Source organism: Manacus vitellinus, unplaced genomic scaffold (assembly GCF_001715985.3).
Source record: "Manacus vitellinus isolate BGI_N305 unplaced genomic scaffold, ASM171598v3 scaffold_9_pilon, whole genome shotgun sequence".
NCBI lineage: Eukaryota > Metazoa > Chordata > Aves > Passeriformes > Pipridae > Manacus > Manacus vitellinus.
The window spans coordinates 21,555,515-21,572,582 of record NW_021940917.1 but is presented as its reverse complement, the minus strand read 5'-3'; the positions used below and the strand labels follow the sequence as shown (position 1 = coordinate 21,572,582).

The window sequence follows — 17,068 nt, the reverse complement described above, 5'->3', positions numbered from 1 at the left end:
TATGCCTGTTGGAGATTTCTATGAGTAAATGTCAGTATTAATTTAATATATGCCTTCACATTGATCATAACTTATTGATCATAGCTCATTGATAATACATCTCTGTATGGTTGTGATCTCACGTTGGACTTGGTGATAAACAGTAGCTTTCTAAGCTTATGTTGAATACTTTTTGATGAGCAGGATGATACCAGGATTTATATATTAATTTTAAAACATCTCTTCATGTACCAAATTTTAGTGTTTACCCTTCTGACTTTCCATTTACAGGTTGTCATAATTCTTGTCTCAGTAGTACAGAGTTTTGTAGCTGTGTTCTGGACTTTGGTATCTTCAAAATGTTTAGAAGTTGCCTGGGTGTAATTTTGTTTGATTACAGTAGACCTCAACTAATTTTAGAGTGGACTGTTGTGTGCTCATGACTATTCTAATGTTGGCCCCCATATACAAGGTGGTTAACCATTGCAGTGAGATTTTTTTTTTTTAATGACTGTTATTACACAATATTAAGGTTTGAATCATGAAGTAACCTTTCAAACTACCTTTGAAAGATGAAAAGTAGCAATGAAATTAGTATAAACTTGAAAAATATGGATGTAGATTGTGAAGATATAGCTTGTTTTAGCAGTGTGCAGCATATATTGTCTCTAATATGTAATATTAAGTATTTATCTAATATTTGATTTTTAACCAAAATTATTGGTTATTTTCATTATTTTTCTGCTAAAAATTTTCAGCTGCCAGAGACTTTAATAATTTCTCATTATGATTTATTTTGTATTTGCTTTCTATTTGCGTTTTGTAATACCACTTTGTGTATTTTTTGCTTGAGTAACATAGTGAAAATCCACTTTTTTTTTACACTGCTTTGAAATTAGGTGTGTTCCATATACTGTTAATGTTAAATAGCTCTGATGTAATTTTGTTTTTTTTTAGTATGAACAAGCAGACTGTAAAGAAGATGGAGATCCCCAAAGCGCTCAGGCACAATTAAACAGAGAAGAAATAGATTTTTGGGATGACTTCAGTGATGATGATGTTCTGGAAACTTCTGTGAAAAAATGTGACAGAAGGAAGCCTTGCAATGCAAATAATTTAATGGTAGCAAAGGGTCAACTTTCTTTAATGCAGTGTGGATTCTCTAAGTTGTTGCAGAGAGAAATTGAAGCTACCTCAGAAGGGGATGATAATTATAATTCTCATCAGTGGCCTTCTGATGATCAGACTGTAAGAAAAAACATAAATAGCAAGCACAGTGATTTTCAGAAATGCCAAAGCAGTGTGCCTGTTTTGGAGCATGGGAAAGCTGTTCTGGCAGCAGATGGAACTGATAAAAAAGATATGCATGGTACAGACTGGCTTGATTTCTCAGGCTCTGAGGAGGAAGGGGACAGAGAAAATGAGGATCAAGGCCTTTCCAAGCAACCTGATACAGTCTTGGAGACTGGAAGTAGTTCTGAAGAGGGTGATGATGTCATCTTTCCTACTCAAGTTCAAGCAGTGCTTACTAAAAAAGTTGAAATATGCAGGTCAACATCTGGAAATTGCAAAGAGGTAGCGAAAGAAAAAGCTGGGTTTGTGTTTAAGGGAGCCAGTAGGCAGTTTGGGTTCCACAGTGTTGAGACATCTTTTGAAGACATCAAGGATGACCCAGCTTTGAAAGGAGCAAGTGACATAAGTGATGAATCTGATGATATTGAACTTTCCCAGGATTCTAAATCAAGAGAGCTAGAATCTTTCAGCTTTCCAAAACACAAGGAAAGATGTGCCCTTAAACATGAACTAGATAATGTCTCCAAATCTCTGCTACAAGCAAAGAAGCCCAGTAGAAAAGAAAAAGAAAGTGATTCACAGAATATAGATGAATTTTCATCCTCTGAAGATGATTTTCCAGCTGAGAAAACTGAGGCCAGAAAGCACAGCCAGAAGTGTAAAAGGCAGAGAGGCAGAGTTCAGTTTGGGTCTAAAACACTGCATACTATTCAAGATACCTCTGTTGCACAGATAGAGTCTGGCAGTTATGCTGTGCATAGAACTTCTGCAAGAAAAACTGAATTTGAGCATCAAGAGCAAAAAATGGAATCAATGGACAGATATTTAGGTAACTAGTAATTTAATTTCTTTGGTTTTATTTCAAATAAGTAATAACGTAGGTTTAATTTACCATTGTCTGCAGGCTCTAAGTTCTTCTTGCTATACATGCTGTTTGTTACAGGATGCTGGTAAATGCTCTGCTAAATTAGTTAGTAATATCTTTTTGTGTCTTTCTTTTTACCTATTAGTCTTACTTTCCTGTCCTCTGGAGTGACAGACTGCTTTGTAGTACTGTGTTAAAGACTGACTGTCTCTTGAACAATGCTAAGATCAAAGATGTATTAAGAATTCACGAATGAAATATTTGAACTGCAGAACCTTAAAAGTCTTTACAGAGCTGTTAAATAGAAACTTAACGTACATGGAAAAAAAAAGCGATCTGGGAGTTTGAAATACCACGTACAAGACTTGATTCTGTAAAAGACTTAATTTTAAACATTAATATTGCAGCCATTAAACCATAGATGCTTTGAAACTTCCTTGTCCATCTAAAAAAAGCACACATGGAAATTGAAGTAGTTTTAAACTGTCCAGATAAATCCAAGTAAGTCTAATGATTGTTGTTAGTTTCATAGGGCTGAGAAAATTGGTGCTGAGTAAAATCAGAACAAATTTTATGACTTCGATGTAATTTTTTTTTCTTAATTACAGTATCCTTCGGTGGAACCGTGTACTTTCGAAGTTTTGGAATAACCAACACTTTTGATTCTGTCTTTCTCCTGATGTCTCAGATGGTGTTCAAGAGGTGGCATATATTCATTCCAATCAGAACGTGGTGGGATCCAGCAAGGCTGAAAATCACCTGAGCCGGTGGGCAGTGCGAGACGTGTTTGAGTTGAAGCAGTTTTCCCAGCTTCCTGCTAATGTTGCTGTCTGTAGTGCCAAGGTAAAGAGAAATGTTTGGAAATGTTGGTTTAACTCTTTTTTTTTTTACCCTCATTTTTCATCTTAAAAAACTCCAAAAGACTTGTTTTTCTGTTAATGGCCACCATGAATGATCAAAGCCATTGAGGATGGGAGGAGGAGAAAGCTCAGTTGGAAGTCTAATAAATGACTGTTGGTTTTTGGAGTGGCTTTTAAGCAGCACAGCACCCTCTGTGGGATTTTTCTGTGAGAGAAATGGTAAGATTAAAGATTGGGTGTTTGAAATCAAATTCTGTGCCATGTTTTTCTCATTTGAGCCTTGAAAATTCTTTGGCTTGTCCTGGATCCGATTTAAAAAAATCCAGTTGCCACAGTACATTCTGGAAAACTCTGTAGCATAGAAAGTCAAACATAAATCAGTTTGCAAGCTTTTTGGGGAGGTGAGTGTGTGCAATTGCTGTAGTGAGTCAGGTTGTCTAATGTCTGAAACATACCACTAGTTTCCTGGGAGTGCTTATTTGCAGGGACAGATACATTTAATGCTTTTTGTTGGTCATGCATGTTGTTTGATTGCATTGGGAATACATACAAATCTGGAATAAATTCAGGTAGAGCTTCCAGATTTTTGTTCCCTTTACTTAGTGGTTTTAATCTACTCTGATTATCTGGGTACTTTGTTGTTTCTCTTGTAATAAACATTTGTAGCTTCCGAGGCTGATGCTTAAGATAAACCACAAGCACAGAACAAGTAATTGGTGAATGTGCAGCTTAGTCTTCACAGACTTGTTAGCAATCATTATAGAAATTGTAGACATACATCTGTGTTGTTCTGGGGTGTTGAACATCCACAGTGGCTGGAAGAGTTTCTTCCAGTGTTGTTGTTGTTGTTGTTCTTGTACTGTATTTAATTAAACCATTAGCACAGTTGCCAAAGAATTTTTAGACTGGGAAGATCAAACCAGGAGAACCAGTAAAAGTGAGACCTTTTTAATTCTAACATATTTGCATTAGAATGTCCCTCATTAACAGAAAAGTTGGTCAAAAATACTCAAGAGTACTGTAGAAAGGTACTTATTAATTGGCACTGGCTGACAACATTATTAAACTCAAATATAAATGAAAGAAAACTTTTAAAGGGAGTATATTGTCTAAAAGTCTGTTGATCCACCTCTGTTCAAAAAGTTCGTTTTGTTCCTGGAACTTAGAGCTTATTTTATGTGAGTGGAAGTATTAGAAATCAACTTCTTTTGATTAACTTGTCATTTTTTATAAGATATAAATTTGTTGCTCAGAAGCAACAGTAGTATCTCTTGGAGAACTAAGTAGGAAGAAAAATATCAAAAATTATAGAGAAGTCTGCCTCTTCCTTCACTTCCTGTTATTTCTTTTACTCTAGAGGCACCAATCCAGAAATAATCCCTAGATGATGGCCTATTCTTAGATGTGGCACTCTGAATTTTTTTTTCTACTCTGCTTAAAAAAAGAGCTGCCAGAGCTTCACAGACAACTTTAAAAGATTCTTTATTACTTTGTTTTACTTTAGAAGGCATTTTGGGAAAAAACATGGCTATTGTTGTGCTTCTGGCCATCAGTCTTTGCTGGTCATTTTTACTTATTTCCCATCAGTTTAAGTCAGGACATTCACTGTCAGAGCAACTACTTGCATTATCAAAGGAATGCTGTTTTTATATAAAGTTTAATGAAAAGCTTTTTCGACAGACTAAAGTAGCATTGTATGCAATACTAAAAATACAGGTGAATCATTTGAATTTCCGTCATTATTTTAAGTAAATAAAATTACAGTTTTGAATGCTGGAATGTTAATTGGAAACTGATAGTTATTGAGAGGAGAGCAGAGTTCTATCAGACAAAATTCCTCACATGTCATTTTCTGGCATCACTGGTCTAATGGAGTTTCTCAGAAACTCTTGTGTAGCTGTTTGATTGCTCTGGGTATCAATGATCATAATTAGAAGCTATTTTTACAGTGTATTTATATGGAAGCTTTATTTGATAGTGTCATGAAGGCTCCTGAATAATATTTTTTCCCTGATAATATTTATGTCCCTTCCTAAGCACACATAATCAAACTCTCTTATTTCTAAGCAGAAGTGGAAAAGTTATTTTCCTTTCATTTCATAGATAAGTCTGCTTAGGACCAAAAAGTAAAATGTCCTTTGTGGTGTTCATTTTGCCTATGCCAACTCTGTCTTCCTGCTTTACAATTTCACTCAGCAGGCTGTCTGTGATAATGCATTTCTGATTTAATGTATTTCAAATACGTTTTTCAAGTAATCACTAATATCTCTGTGAAAGGGGTTCCAGAATTCTTAAAAACTAGAATTATTCCATTGAAGTGGATGAATTGCAAGTTGGGAGATACAAATTCCTCCAAATCTTGGTTGAGCACTTGAGTGAAATATTTTTGTTTCATGTTTCCATATTAATCTGGAATGACAGTGATAGTAAGTGGTTATAATAAGGAAAAATAATCAATAACCTCCTGTGAGAACATTGACATGCTGATTTCTTGCTATTGACAAGTCATCGAATCACATTTTTACTTCACTAAATATATGTAAACTTTTATAGCCTCTGTTAAGTTCTTTAGTTTCAATGGCTAATTTATGGAAAGTAGGTGAGCGAGTAAACTAAAAATAAATTGCTGGAAAGCAGTAGAAAACAATGTATGCTTCCTGTTTTTCTACCTGTAGTAGCTAAAAGGAGTATAAATTAGGTTTATTAGTACTTTCTTTACCACTGAAGCATGGAGACTAATGTAGTTGCTTGAGCTGTAGAAACTGCTTAAAGCTGGAGCAGACTGCAAAACCTGTGAGGACTCTGCTTTGAAAGTGAGAGAGGTTGCATGAGAAGAAGATCCTTGAGAGCCAAGGTATAAAGGGTGGTGGGGCAGCAAGTCTTATTCTTCAGGAGAGAAATTTGAAGGTATGTAGAGCACCTTGTTTAAGAACATGAGTAACTAATGAACTTGGATTTAAATTAGTTGTACAAAAATGTAAGACTTGAACACTTTTACTTAGCCCAAAGTTCATCTTGGTGATAGTTTCTTTCCCTAATTAGAGTTTAGAAGGTCTGTGTTAGATCTACATGGTTGCACTGGTGTAATTCACAGTCAAGTCTCTCTTAACCTTTTGAATTACAGGCTTCAGTCAAGTTTATTTTTTATTCAGTAGTAAGTACCCAGTCTGCCCTTAATTTTACCTGTGCCCAGTATTTGTATACCCCAGCTACCTTTTCTCTGAACAAAGAGACTTAATTAAATATTCATTGTGGTTTCATTAAAAAAATAGAAGATTACTGTCTCTATTACCACATCACTGTCTGCTAAGGACATAGCTGAAAACAAAAAAAGGACTATCTTGTGTAACCACAGAAGCATATGGAAAACAAAAGCTTCTAAAAGCAAACGTGTGAAATGAACCTGTAGACTGGACATGGTGGACTTACAAAACCAGACCATAATTTTCAGAGGAGACATACAGTTATTTCAGCCTTCCAGAGATAAAAAAATAGTCTTGAGAATTCATGAGATATATTGCTCAAAATTATTCTGACTTTACTAATTTGCTGGAGGGGGAATTGAAAGTGTTAAGAGCTTCACTAAGATCTTAGTCATTTAGTAAGTATTGATATTTTTGATTTATTTTTTGTTTCTGGTGAGCTCCAAGTTCCAAAACAACTTGGCTGATTTTCTGTGCAGAAGTTTTTTACTTACTTCAGTTTTTTGATAACTTGCACTGTTATCTGTGAAACTTTTTCTTACCTCCCATAAGAAGGAGAAACTTCCTGGAGGCGAGATTAAATATCTTCTTTCTAGTGTTTCTAGGCTATTCTCAATTAAATGACTGCATTCCTTAATGAATTTCCTAATTAATTTCTGTGTTAATTGGCAAAAACAGCCTATATGAAATGTTTGACACCAGTATGGAAGTCTGGGATAGGCTTTCTCTAATTCCTGTAAAGCTGAATTTGTGTAGTACTTCTTCAGTTGGAATCCAGGGTGATGGGGGAGTTGAGTGAGCCTGGGGAAATCTTTGGAGAAGGCTTGGATGTTTCACAAAAAAATACAGAAAATGGGAACAGGACACACTAAATAATTTGGAAAACTGATGATGTCCCACATGAGAGCTAATTTTCACTTTTTGGTATGTGGAAAAGTGTTAGTCGGGAGACCATGTACTGTACCTGTTGAATATGTAGAGTCTCTTTTTTAGTCAACTGCATGTTTTCAACTTAAGTTTACTTTAAGTTTTACTGAAAAGAAATGTACAAAGACAGCCATTCAATTGAGGATTAATCACTATGGCAACAGAAATGTGGTGACTGAAAAGGGGGAGGATATATTCTTCCCTCAGCTTCCTGCCAGCTGTCATATTCAACCTTTGCGGCAGGAATTCAGGCCAAAATATAGACTGTGACCAACTCTAAGAAACTTTATCTGTATTTTTATAAATTCGTACAAGAATTGCACTATAAAGGAAGACTTAATCCTCTAAATTGGATGACAGACATTTGGCACTATTGCCAGTGTTTGACAGAGAAATAACGAGATGCTTTGTAGTAAAACCTGGATTAATGGTAAACCCCTCTTTATGTTATTGCAATGTGGTGTAAATGAAAAAACTAAGCATGCTGTCAGCCTAGAAAAAACGGTGCCCTTTGTATCTCCACTGCAGATTTAAGTACTGTTGAGAATACTGTAAATACAAAAGTTGTGTCATTAAGAACTCCTCTTTATCTTATTTGTATTACATTGACATTTTGTAGATTATTTAAACAAAGACTTTCTATCAGTTGTAGGAACTCTGATTGCAGTGTGTTTGCACAGCTATCAGATTCAACAAGTTTAGATGGTTGTTTACAAAGAGTAGGCTTTTGGGAGATAACATGCCTTTATCTTTGCTCTTCTAGGATGGTGAACTCTTCAGCTTTAAAAGAATTGTTCCCACATGATTGGCCTGTAATGCTGCTTTTTCGAATTTACTTTTTCAGTTTAAACATTCCAGTATGGCTTTTGGTCGTGTTTTTTAAATGTAGTCAGTTCATATGTGGCATTCGTTGCGTGGCATTTTCATTATGACAGATGTGCGTGGCCTTTGGTTTCCCTCCTGTTTGATGGAAGGCTGAGAAGGTGAAAGAAGATAGGAGTAAGTCCACAGACTTCTGCTGGAGTAAGCAGTTAGTTTAAACTTTGAATTCTGAGATAGGCTGACTATCTCCTCTCATTCTCAACAATAATAAATGTTGATTTATTGATAATATGTTGATTTAAAATCATGTTTTTGTTGCAAGACAGTGATCTGTCATATAGCAATTATCTTTGCTAAAGGCTCAACAACTTAAATAAAACTACTCCTAATGAAAAATTCTTGCTCTGTTACCTGATTGTAGAAGAAACAGACTTGGAAACAAATGTGAAGTAGAGAGAGCAGTTTGTTCACAGTTGACTTTAGTAGTCAATTCTCCACTACCATGCAAAAGAACAGTTTGTGGAATGTCCTCCATCTCAGTTTATTTGTGCAGAAAAGCTGTTTGGAACAAGCAGGGGAAAGTTAGTACATATTACTCTAAAATTTCTTTAGTTTTATTAACTTTAATTTTACTGGTCTCTTGGTTTGGCAAAATATTTTGGAGGAGTAATTTAGAGCCATAATAAATCTTAACCCTTATTGTAACTTGAAGCATAATTCAGCATATATTCAAGAAAAGCATATGAAAAGGTCATAATAACTCACACATAATGTCACAAAAACTTCCCGGGAGGGGGAAGAAAAGGAAGAAAAAAAAAGAAAAACTATATAGAATTGTAATTTGGGTAGATAATGAGACTGGAATGCAGTATCAAATGATCAAATTATCAATAATCATCCAAAACCAACTGCAAATCACAAATGTATATGCGAAGTCATGTATTGCCTCACATTTTGAGGAGAGTGGGAAAATACAAAGTAGGATATGGCATAAGTGTTTATTTGCTTGTAAGATGTGTTTTAAGAGTTCAGTCACCCTGAATTCATTGTGTTTCATGCTTTTGTATTATTTTGGGGGACTGCAAGGCAACAAGCCATTTGAGAAGGCCATTCTTGTTTGTTTGAGAAATGAAAACAAACAGTGGAACTGTGCTGTGTAAGTGTGTGTCCTGGGTATCTGACAGCAATGGTCTCACACATACCTGAAGAGAAAAACCTCATAACATTGTTTCAGCTGTGAGTTGGGAAATCAGGGGGTTATTGCTGACTGGAAGTCAGTATCTGGCAAGATACTACAGGGATACTTTGGGTAGTTAGGCAGTAAAAGAGAGGAAGATGGTCAGACACGGTGCAGCTATGGCTGAAGAATAATTATACAAACATATTTTCAACTTCAGATTCAGGCTGTTGAAGAACGTTCATCATCCTCCAAGTCTGGTGACGCAGTGAATTGCCACAGATATGAGGCAGCTTGAAAAAAAAAGTATCCCTGAGCCTCTCCTTTCTCTCTTTTCTCTCTCTTTTCTCTCTCTTTTCTCTCTCTTTTCTCTCTCTTTTCTCTCTCTTTTCTCTCTCTTTTCTCTCTCTTTTCTCTCTCTTTTCTCTCTCTTTTCTCTCTCTTTTCTCTCTCTTTTCTCTCTCTTTTCTCTCTCTTTTCTCTCTCTTTTCTCTCTCTTTTCTCTCTCTTTTCTCTCTCTTTTCTCTCTCTTTTCTCTCTCTTTTCTCTCTCTTCTCTTTTTTGTCTTCTCATCTAACTCCCACACCTTTTAATCTTGGTGTATTTGCTTTGGTAGAAGGGAGTAAAGAAAAGGAGTGAATTTGCTGGCTCAAGGTGGCCAGTCATCTCAGTCATGTCTAAAGATGCTTATACATGAATTAGCATTCATTGCTCCAGAATATTGAGCTGCTTCTTTATGCCTGTTTATAGGAAGAACAGATACTGAAGTTTTGTACTGTCAAAGATAGACAAGAATTGGTTTCGGTAGGTGCATACTAGTTTTAAAACTTCATACTTAGGCAGCAGGAGACAGATTTTTATCTTTGATGTCAACGTAATTATTTCACTGCACCTTCCTCTGCTGCCCCCAAAGGTTTTTACGGAGAGGAGAAAATGTGGATACAGAAATGTGTAATGGTTTTACAGATAATTCAGTATAGGCACACTTAATTTATCAGATGACCAGTAAGTATGTTTTCCAGTTAAAGTGAAACTTTTCCCCTTTGAACAGCTGAAATTTCTTAAAGTGCACTGCAAAAGCTTACTGTCTTTAATGTATTTAAATATTTAGTGAAGACTAACTGCTTTCATGATTGCTGTCATTCTCCCTGTCAAAATTCTTTTAAAATATTTAGCAGACAGTGTGTGATATATGTATGCTATAGCATACAGTGAAGGGGTTTTATTTCCTTTATTATTTCATTCTCTTGGTCCTAGCATTTATTGATTCATAAAGGGTGTGACAATAATATAAATAGTTTAAATGTGCTGGTATCAGTAGTGTCAGAACAAGAGTCTGATGCTCCTAGTTGAGTCAAATTCTCTTAATTTCAGTCTTACATTAGGAGACTGTCTTTCACATGTGATATACATGATAATTCAGGTGAAGGTGACCAGTGCTGTACAGTCATGGTGGGATTTCATGTAGAAACAAATAATGGGGACACACTGGTTTGTTAGGGAAGGTGCTCAAGGAACAGAAAATATAAAAAGCTGTTGAAAGGAAGTTTTCATCATGAAATCAGTGAGTTAGAGGGCAAACATTAAAAGATAATTGGAAAGATATTGGCCATGAGAACAATAAATTAAGGAGGGTAATCCATCCAGTCAAATTCAAAAGAAAGCAAAGTAGTGTGAAATGTTGACAATGCTGGAACATGACTGAAGTTTTTGCTTTTTTCATGATAATTCTAAGAGAAGAGTAGAGGGAGTATTTTCATCCCAGTGTGCAGAGCTTACCTCTGCATAAAACCTGTTACCCGTATGTCACTCACAGTAACAAACTTCAAATTTGACCTTTAACAAGCATGGAAACATCTTTAAAAAAACTGAAAAAAGTGATTTGGATTTGCTGAAGAAGTGTTCATTGTTTTTCAAAAAGAAGTTATTGGATTTGGGAGTTGGGGGGTGGAATTTCTGAAACATTCACCAATTCAGCAGAGCCAACCATTGTGTTTCAGCCCAATTGGGTACCATTTAACCAATTGCCTTTGCTCCAGAAAACTGAGACAAGCTTTTCATGAGTATCTCACAGTGACCACAGGCTTTCACTGGCATTAGCTCCTTCAGCTCATGTGCTAACTTTTTTATAGTCACTTTTTCTACCTTAAGGAAAAAAAAAATCTTTAAGCAGCTTATTTAGGTAGAAGAGGAGCTCTTTGTGTGTATATGGTGGTATTTGGATGTTGATTTTTTGGGTGTGGCACTGTGGGTCACTGTACTTAAAATTTTGTCCTTCCTGAACTAAATATGCCATTTGTGCGTTTATTTGCAATTAGCAATACTTCTAACATTAATTCTGTTCCTCTGCAAAGACCAGCAATTTTATGACTTTCAGTGTGTTTACAACATTTGGTTTTTTTCCCAAAGGTACTAAAAATCTTCTGTGTTTGAACAGATGTGTAAACCAAAGTATTACTGCCTCATATACTTTGGTCTTGTTTAAAAAGAGGTAGATGGATGCACATTTATGGGACTTTAAAATACCTTTAAGACAGGCACTGACATGGCTAGTCTTGTATTATATGGGAGTTACTCTTTCTTGAATTAAACTATACAGCCCTAATTTACTGACAGAGTGAAAATATGCCAAGTCTTAGCATAGTGAGATCTGAATACTATATTTTTCATGCAAAATTTCCATCAAAATAAATATATTTTAAAACTATCATTGCTTTCTTCTTTCAAAGTTCTGTATTATCCATACATTGGTTAAAAAAAAAATAAAATGTTAAGAAATGTATACAGAACCAGCAAGAGAATTGTAAAATATTTATGCTGTAGGTAATGACTACTAATTCAATCTTAATTTTGTTACTAGCATTATACTATTATTGGGAGGATAGGGGTTTTATCTCGACTGGGTACTTGGCTTCAGTTTTGTATAGTGTAACTTAAAATAGTACAGTAGAATTTTAAGCTTTGGAGTTGTGCATTTGTCTTAAAGTGAAAATTTATGTCTGTAGGTCCCAAATATTAACATCTCTCTCTGTATGCTAGCTTGAGGTTTCTCACCAAAGTAAAGTTGAGAACAGATGTGAGATCCTAAAGCTCAGAAACCTTGTGAACGGCCCATGGAAATGAGGGAAATGGACGGATCAAATAGAAACACATTGAGAAGAAACACTGTAAATCTGAAAGCGAATTTTGAACTGCAGATGACAAGGTGTGAACACAGTTTGTGTTTTCATCTCTAAAGTAGTGTTAGTAGGGAGACTGAGGGCATCACTAAGCAGCTATTCTTTCCTGTGATTTTATTTGAAAAAACTAAATGGAAAAGGTACTATCGTTTTTTTATGTGGGTTTTTCTTCTGTTTTTCCACACTCTTCATACACATTATTGATTTTTCTTATTTCCTTTGGCTTACTTTTTGGCAAAGGGGAAATTTTGATGAAAATTTGTGAGAATTTCCGAAAAATAATTTAGGTGTAAATAGGATTGTATTTTTGTTCTAGATATCAGAGAACCAAGACTTCCCTTCCACATCCCTGGAAGTTTATGACTGTGCAGGGACTCTGATTTGCAGCTGTGAATCCCAGTCTGAATGCTAGCTAGGAGTGAGAGAACTGGGTGCAGTAGAATTCATCATTCTGTCAGAGACAGAGCTGTCTTAATGATTTCAATGTCTCATTTTACTAGGAAAATGATGAAAACCCAGAGGACAACACTGCAGAGAAGAGCATTATTAAGGGAGGGCAAGAAATGCTGATGAACAGTAAGCAACATCATCTGTATGTCAGGCATCCTGTGACCCAGAGAAAGAAAAAAGTATGCAGAGTAGGTTCAACCACCTTCTTGATTGGAAAGACACCCAAAGGAATACGCAGGTGAGGCTGTTTTGGTGAGTTGGAAGTAAAATTCTAAGGTTAAAACAAACTTCCCTCTGGGTGGTTGTTGCTTTTGTCTTTATTTCAGCCCTACTCAGGGAATACTGATTGTTTTCTCTGACAAGAGTGGAACTAGTGGGAAACTTCCACTGCCACCGCATTACGAGTACTGCAGCTGATTAATTGAACACACAAATTAGAATGAAGAACCCTTCATTCTAAAAATATTCAGAACTGTAATCATAGTTCTCAATAATTTGTTGAGGTAAAATTTTGGTTGGTTCAATGGTCATATAACACATAACTGTGCAGATGTCATCATGACGAGTGTTCGGGGTATGTTCTTCATGCACAACTACAAAACAGTGATTAAACTGTATAAAACAAGACATTTTGTAGTGTGAGCTTCTGACTGCCTACTGGTTTTGCCCAGATCTCATCACTTTCTTTGAAAGACTAATTTTAAAAAAAATTGGACTTCGTGTTTCTTTTGTAATGTGAGGCTCAATATTTTTTAGTATTTTTTTTAATGTTTTGTTTCCCCCCTCATTTTTGGAGTGATAATAATTTTTCTGTTCCCTTACTTTCCCTTTTCCCCCAAGCAATTGTTATTATTAAAATGAAATTTGAATTCCATTGTTACATAGATAGAAGTTCAATAAAAAGAGCCAGGTGGTATGTGGAAATAGAAAGTGGAAATCTGTAGCTGAGCTGACTAAGCAAATATTTACACAAAAATGTAAATAAATACCTATAGAATAGATATTTGGAAAAACTAAAAGGAAAAGGTACTGTTGCTTTTTTATATGGGTTTTTCTTCTGTTTTTCCATGCTCTTCATACACATTATTGAATTTTCGTATTTCCTTTGGCTTGCCTATGTGTTTTCAATTTTGTCTTGAGACAATTAAATTGCTATATGAGAACTGACAGGTAGGTAGTGCCTGTAAGTGTTCAGGATCTGTCATATCAGCTCTCTGGCCTCAGCTGTCCAAACTGTTACTGTAGAGTTGCTGGATTTGTTTACCAGAATAGACACTGACAATTCTAAATATTTGCCAGGCAGGTAAAGAAGAGCCTTTCATTCTGAAAATATTCAGGACTGTAATCATAGTTCTCAATGATTTGTTGAGGTAAAATTTTCTAAGGTAACGAAGTGACTGAGGCTGTTAATGCCAAGATCCTAAAGCCATATCTGGCAAAAAGCTTAAACCATTCACTCTTAATCATGAAGCAGGTCATCTGTTGGCACCTGGCATGCAGTTAGGCTTGGTGTACATGTGGATATGCCATGCAGTGAGTGAGGATGATTGTGTCTCAGTCCCTTCTAGTTGTAGGGCAGAGTGGGAAGCTGTCTGCAGTCACCTGTTTAAGGCAAACAGTGTTACATCTTGCTGCCTTTTGGAGCCCCCATTCAGGAAAGGCAACATGTTTGATATCCTTTCTCTGACATGGGAGGGTAAAGCCACCTCTCCAGCCTTCCAGTAAGGTTACCTGACCCCAGACTAGGGCTAACTCAATTAGGGTGATCTCTTTGAATTAGATCTTGGCCTTTTAGCAGAAATATATTCCATAACTCACTGGGTAGGATGATGGGGACAGTCCTTGTCTCCTGTGAAAGCTTTTAACCAACTCTTGTTTAGCAAGTCTTCTTCAAAAGAAATCTGAGCAACTGTTTTCTCCCCCTGCCTTCCCTCCCTAAAATACCCAAACAACAAAACAAACAAAAAACCCCCAACATTCAACCATCTGTCCATCTACACTTTTTTAGTAGGTAAATGCCTTCTGAAATCTGACCCTTTCTTATGGTATCTTACCTACAGTGACAGTCAGTAAGTCTTTGAATCGCAAGCTGAGGAAATCACAGTCATTTCAGTTTTTCTGAAGTTATTATTCTTTCTTCTCTTTGCTAATAAAAACCAACAGTGCTTCTAATAAGGGAGTTACTTCTGCTGATTACCTTCTGGGTTATGTGAAGTAAGTGAATTGAATTAATCGCTTGAAAGCTGCTTTTGTTTCTAGTTAAAGGTGTCAGAATAACACATTTTTCCTTTTTGATAATTACAGGACACAGTTTGAGGAAATGGTATCCCACTTCAATATGGGATCAGTGAAAGACCTTGCAGAACATATTGCAAAAGCTACCTCAGAAACAAGGCAGAACATGTTGAAGGAATTCTATGTTTCCAAGCATCCAGAGGTGGAATCTTTCTTCTCAGTTGAAATACCAGTACCAGATTTATGTGACTGTGAGGGAGGAGAACTGGGTACAGCACAGTCTAGAAAAAGAAAATCCATTGTTAATTTTGGAAGATCAAAGTCTAGGCCTTCATTGACTGAAGCACTTCTGAGCAGGACTACAGAGACACAGGCCCAGGAGACATGTAAGGGAGGAGCAGAGAAGCTTCCCAATGACTGCTGCTCACAAGATGTGTTTGTTGATGCAAAAGGTAAACAGTCGCCCACTGTTGCTACTCAACATATCGAAAGGAGAAACAGTCAGGCATTCAAGGATTTTATGGCATCTGGCTCATTAAACAGTAAATCAGAGGTGCTGCCTGTCAAAAGTTGTGAAGGACAGCAGGACTCAGAGGGAACACAGCTGCCAAAAAAAAGATCCCTGTCTCAGTCAGAAAACGGAGAGAGAAAAGCTCAGATTTATAAGAAAAAGTCTTTTACGGACTTACTTGGAGATACCTCTGTTCTCAATGACCTCTTCAGAAGTGATGGAAATGGACCTGCAGGATCACGGAGGAGATTCTCTTCAGGGCAAGTAGAAAAATCAAAGGGGAAACCAAAAGATTTCTGGGATATGCTGAATGAGCAGAATGAGGAGAAGCTCAGCAAGCTCACGGACATAGCAGTCATACAGAAGCTGTGTGAAAGAGCACCTCGTTCCACAGTGGCAGAAGAGACAGAAGTGTGTGAAGGTTCTCTTTGGAAAAAAAATGAAAATTTTCTATGGAAAAAATATGGTGCAGGTGATTCAGATGAACCGTCCAGTGCTAAATCTTGTAATGCTGTAAAATGAAAGTTTGCACTTTAATTATTTTAGTTGAACATTGAAGAACTTCAGCAGTATGGAATAAAACATTGTAACTCCATGAAATTAAAGGCAAAATGATGAATTCATATCTACAGTGAGAGAGAATTACGTTTTACAGGTGTGAATATGTATGTAACAACATGCAAATATGTATGTAATTACATAATCAGTGTATACATATGGGCATAGTAATGCATATAGACTATATATTGTTAGCTATGATATATTGATTTTAAATTAAACTTTTTTTAGAATTTTCTGAGTGCACTTTGCTTTCTTTAATTCTATTTCTGGGCTCGAAAGGTGTGCTTTGTAATTATTTTCCCTTTACTTACGTTTGGACACCCTCAGTCATCTCAATAATCCAAGGATAACAGGATTGATATTTCATATGTTTTCTGAGGTACTAGAGACTGAGGCACGTCCTGAGACAGGGATGGTGTCTTTGTGTCCAGTAGTTTTTGATGGGTTCCCACCCTCCATGATTTTGCTTTGTCTCTGAAGCTGTGGAACTTGTAGGTCCTCAGTGTCCTGTCCGACTCAGCTTGGTCGATGTGAAGAACCGCCAGTTTTTGTTTCCTTGGTGCTTTTCATTAAGTGATGCTAGGTGTAGGATTTCATCTCCCTTTTTATTTTTATAGGCATAATTATGTCTTTGTCAGTTGTTGGGAATATGCAGTACAGTATGTATGGACTAAGATATTATCTCCTGGAATGCTGGATATAATAAAGCTTCTCAATGAAAACCGTTCTTCACAGATTGGAGGAGTGATTATAAGATACACAGTGTTGTATCTCATTTGCCAAATGGTCAGTCACATTTTCCAATGCTGTGGGATCATGTGAGGAGTACCTTGTAACACATGATGAAAAGAGGCCAGGGCTTCATGTTGCTCTGGAAATCTTAACTCTAATCCTTTGTTTTGGTGAGTTGCAGATGTAATGTGGTATCAGGTTTACACTGTGTATACTGTATAAAGCGTTTTATGTGAAGGGTAAATGTTGTGCAGTTTTAAAACCTTGGACACTG

At 36.3% G+C, this 17,068-nt stretch overlaps 2 protein-coding genes across 2 annotated transcripts in view; both read left to right on the top strand.

Annotated features, from left to right (window-relative positions):
* The window catches only part of LOC103762063 (DNA excision repair protein ERCC-6-like 2), a 41,862-nt gene extending 33,637 nt beyond the window's left edge, over window positions 1-8,225 (top strand). The window contains exons 16-18 of the mRNA XM_018086023.2: window positions 937-2,101; window positions 2,826-2,980; window positions 7,891-8,225. Of these exons, the coding sequence (XP_017941512.1) occupies window positions 937-2,101; window positions 2,826-2,980; window positions 7,891-7,932 (1,362 nt within the window). The 3' untranslated portion in view covers window positions 7,933-8,225. The remainder of the gene's footprint in view (window positions 1-936; window positions 2,102-2,825; window positions 2,981-7,890) is intronic.
* Window positions 8,226-12,221: 3,996 nt separating this feature from the next.
* LOC112841364 (DNA excision repair protein ERCC-6-like 2) lies at window positions 12,222-16,305 on the top strand. The gene is made up of 3 exons (XM_025896435.2): window positions 12,222-12,331; window positions 12,806-12,993; window positions 15,060-16,305. Exons 2-3 carry the CDS (start codon window positions 12,869-12,871, stop codon window positions 16,021-16,023), a joined length of 1,089 nt encoding a protein of 362 aa, XP_025752220.2. The 5' UTR covers window positions 12,222-12,331; window positions 12,806-12,868; the 3' UTR covers window positions 16,024-16,305.
* The last annotated feature ends 763 nt before the right edge of the window (window positions 16,306-17,068 follow it).

Excerpts from the sequence above, each read along its gene's own strand:
- LOC112841364 (XM_025896435.2), top strand. The coding sequence starts at position 12,869 with ATGCTGATGAACAGTAAGCAACATCATCTGTATGTCAGGCATCCTGTG. Across the intron at positions 12,994-15,059 it reads ACACCCAAAGGAATACGCAG|GACACAGTTTGAGGAAATGG; the intron begins GTGAGGCTGTTT and ends TGATAATTACAG.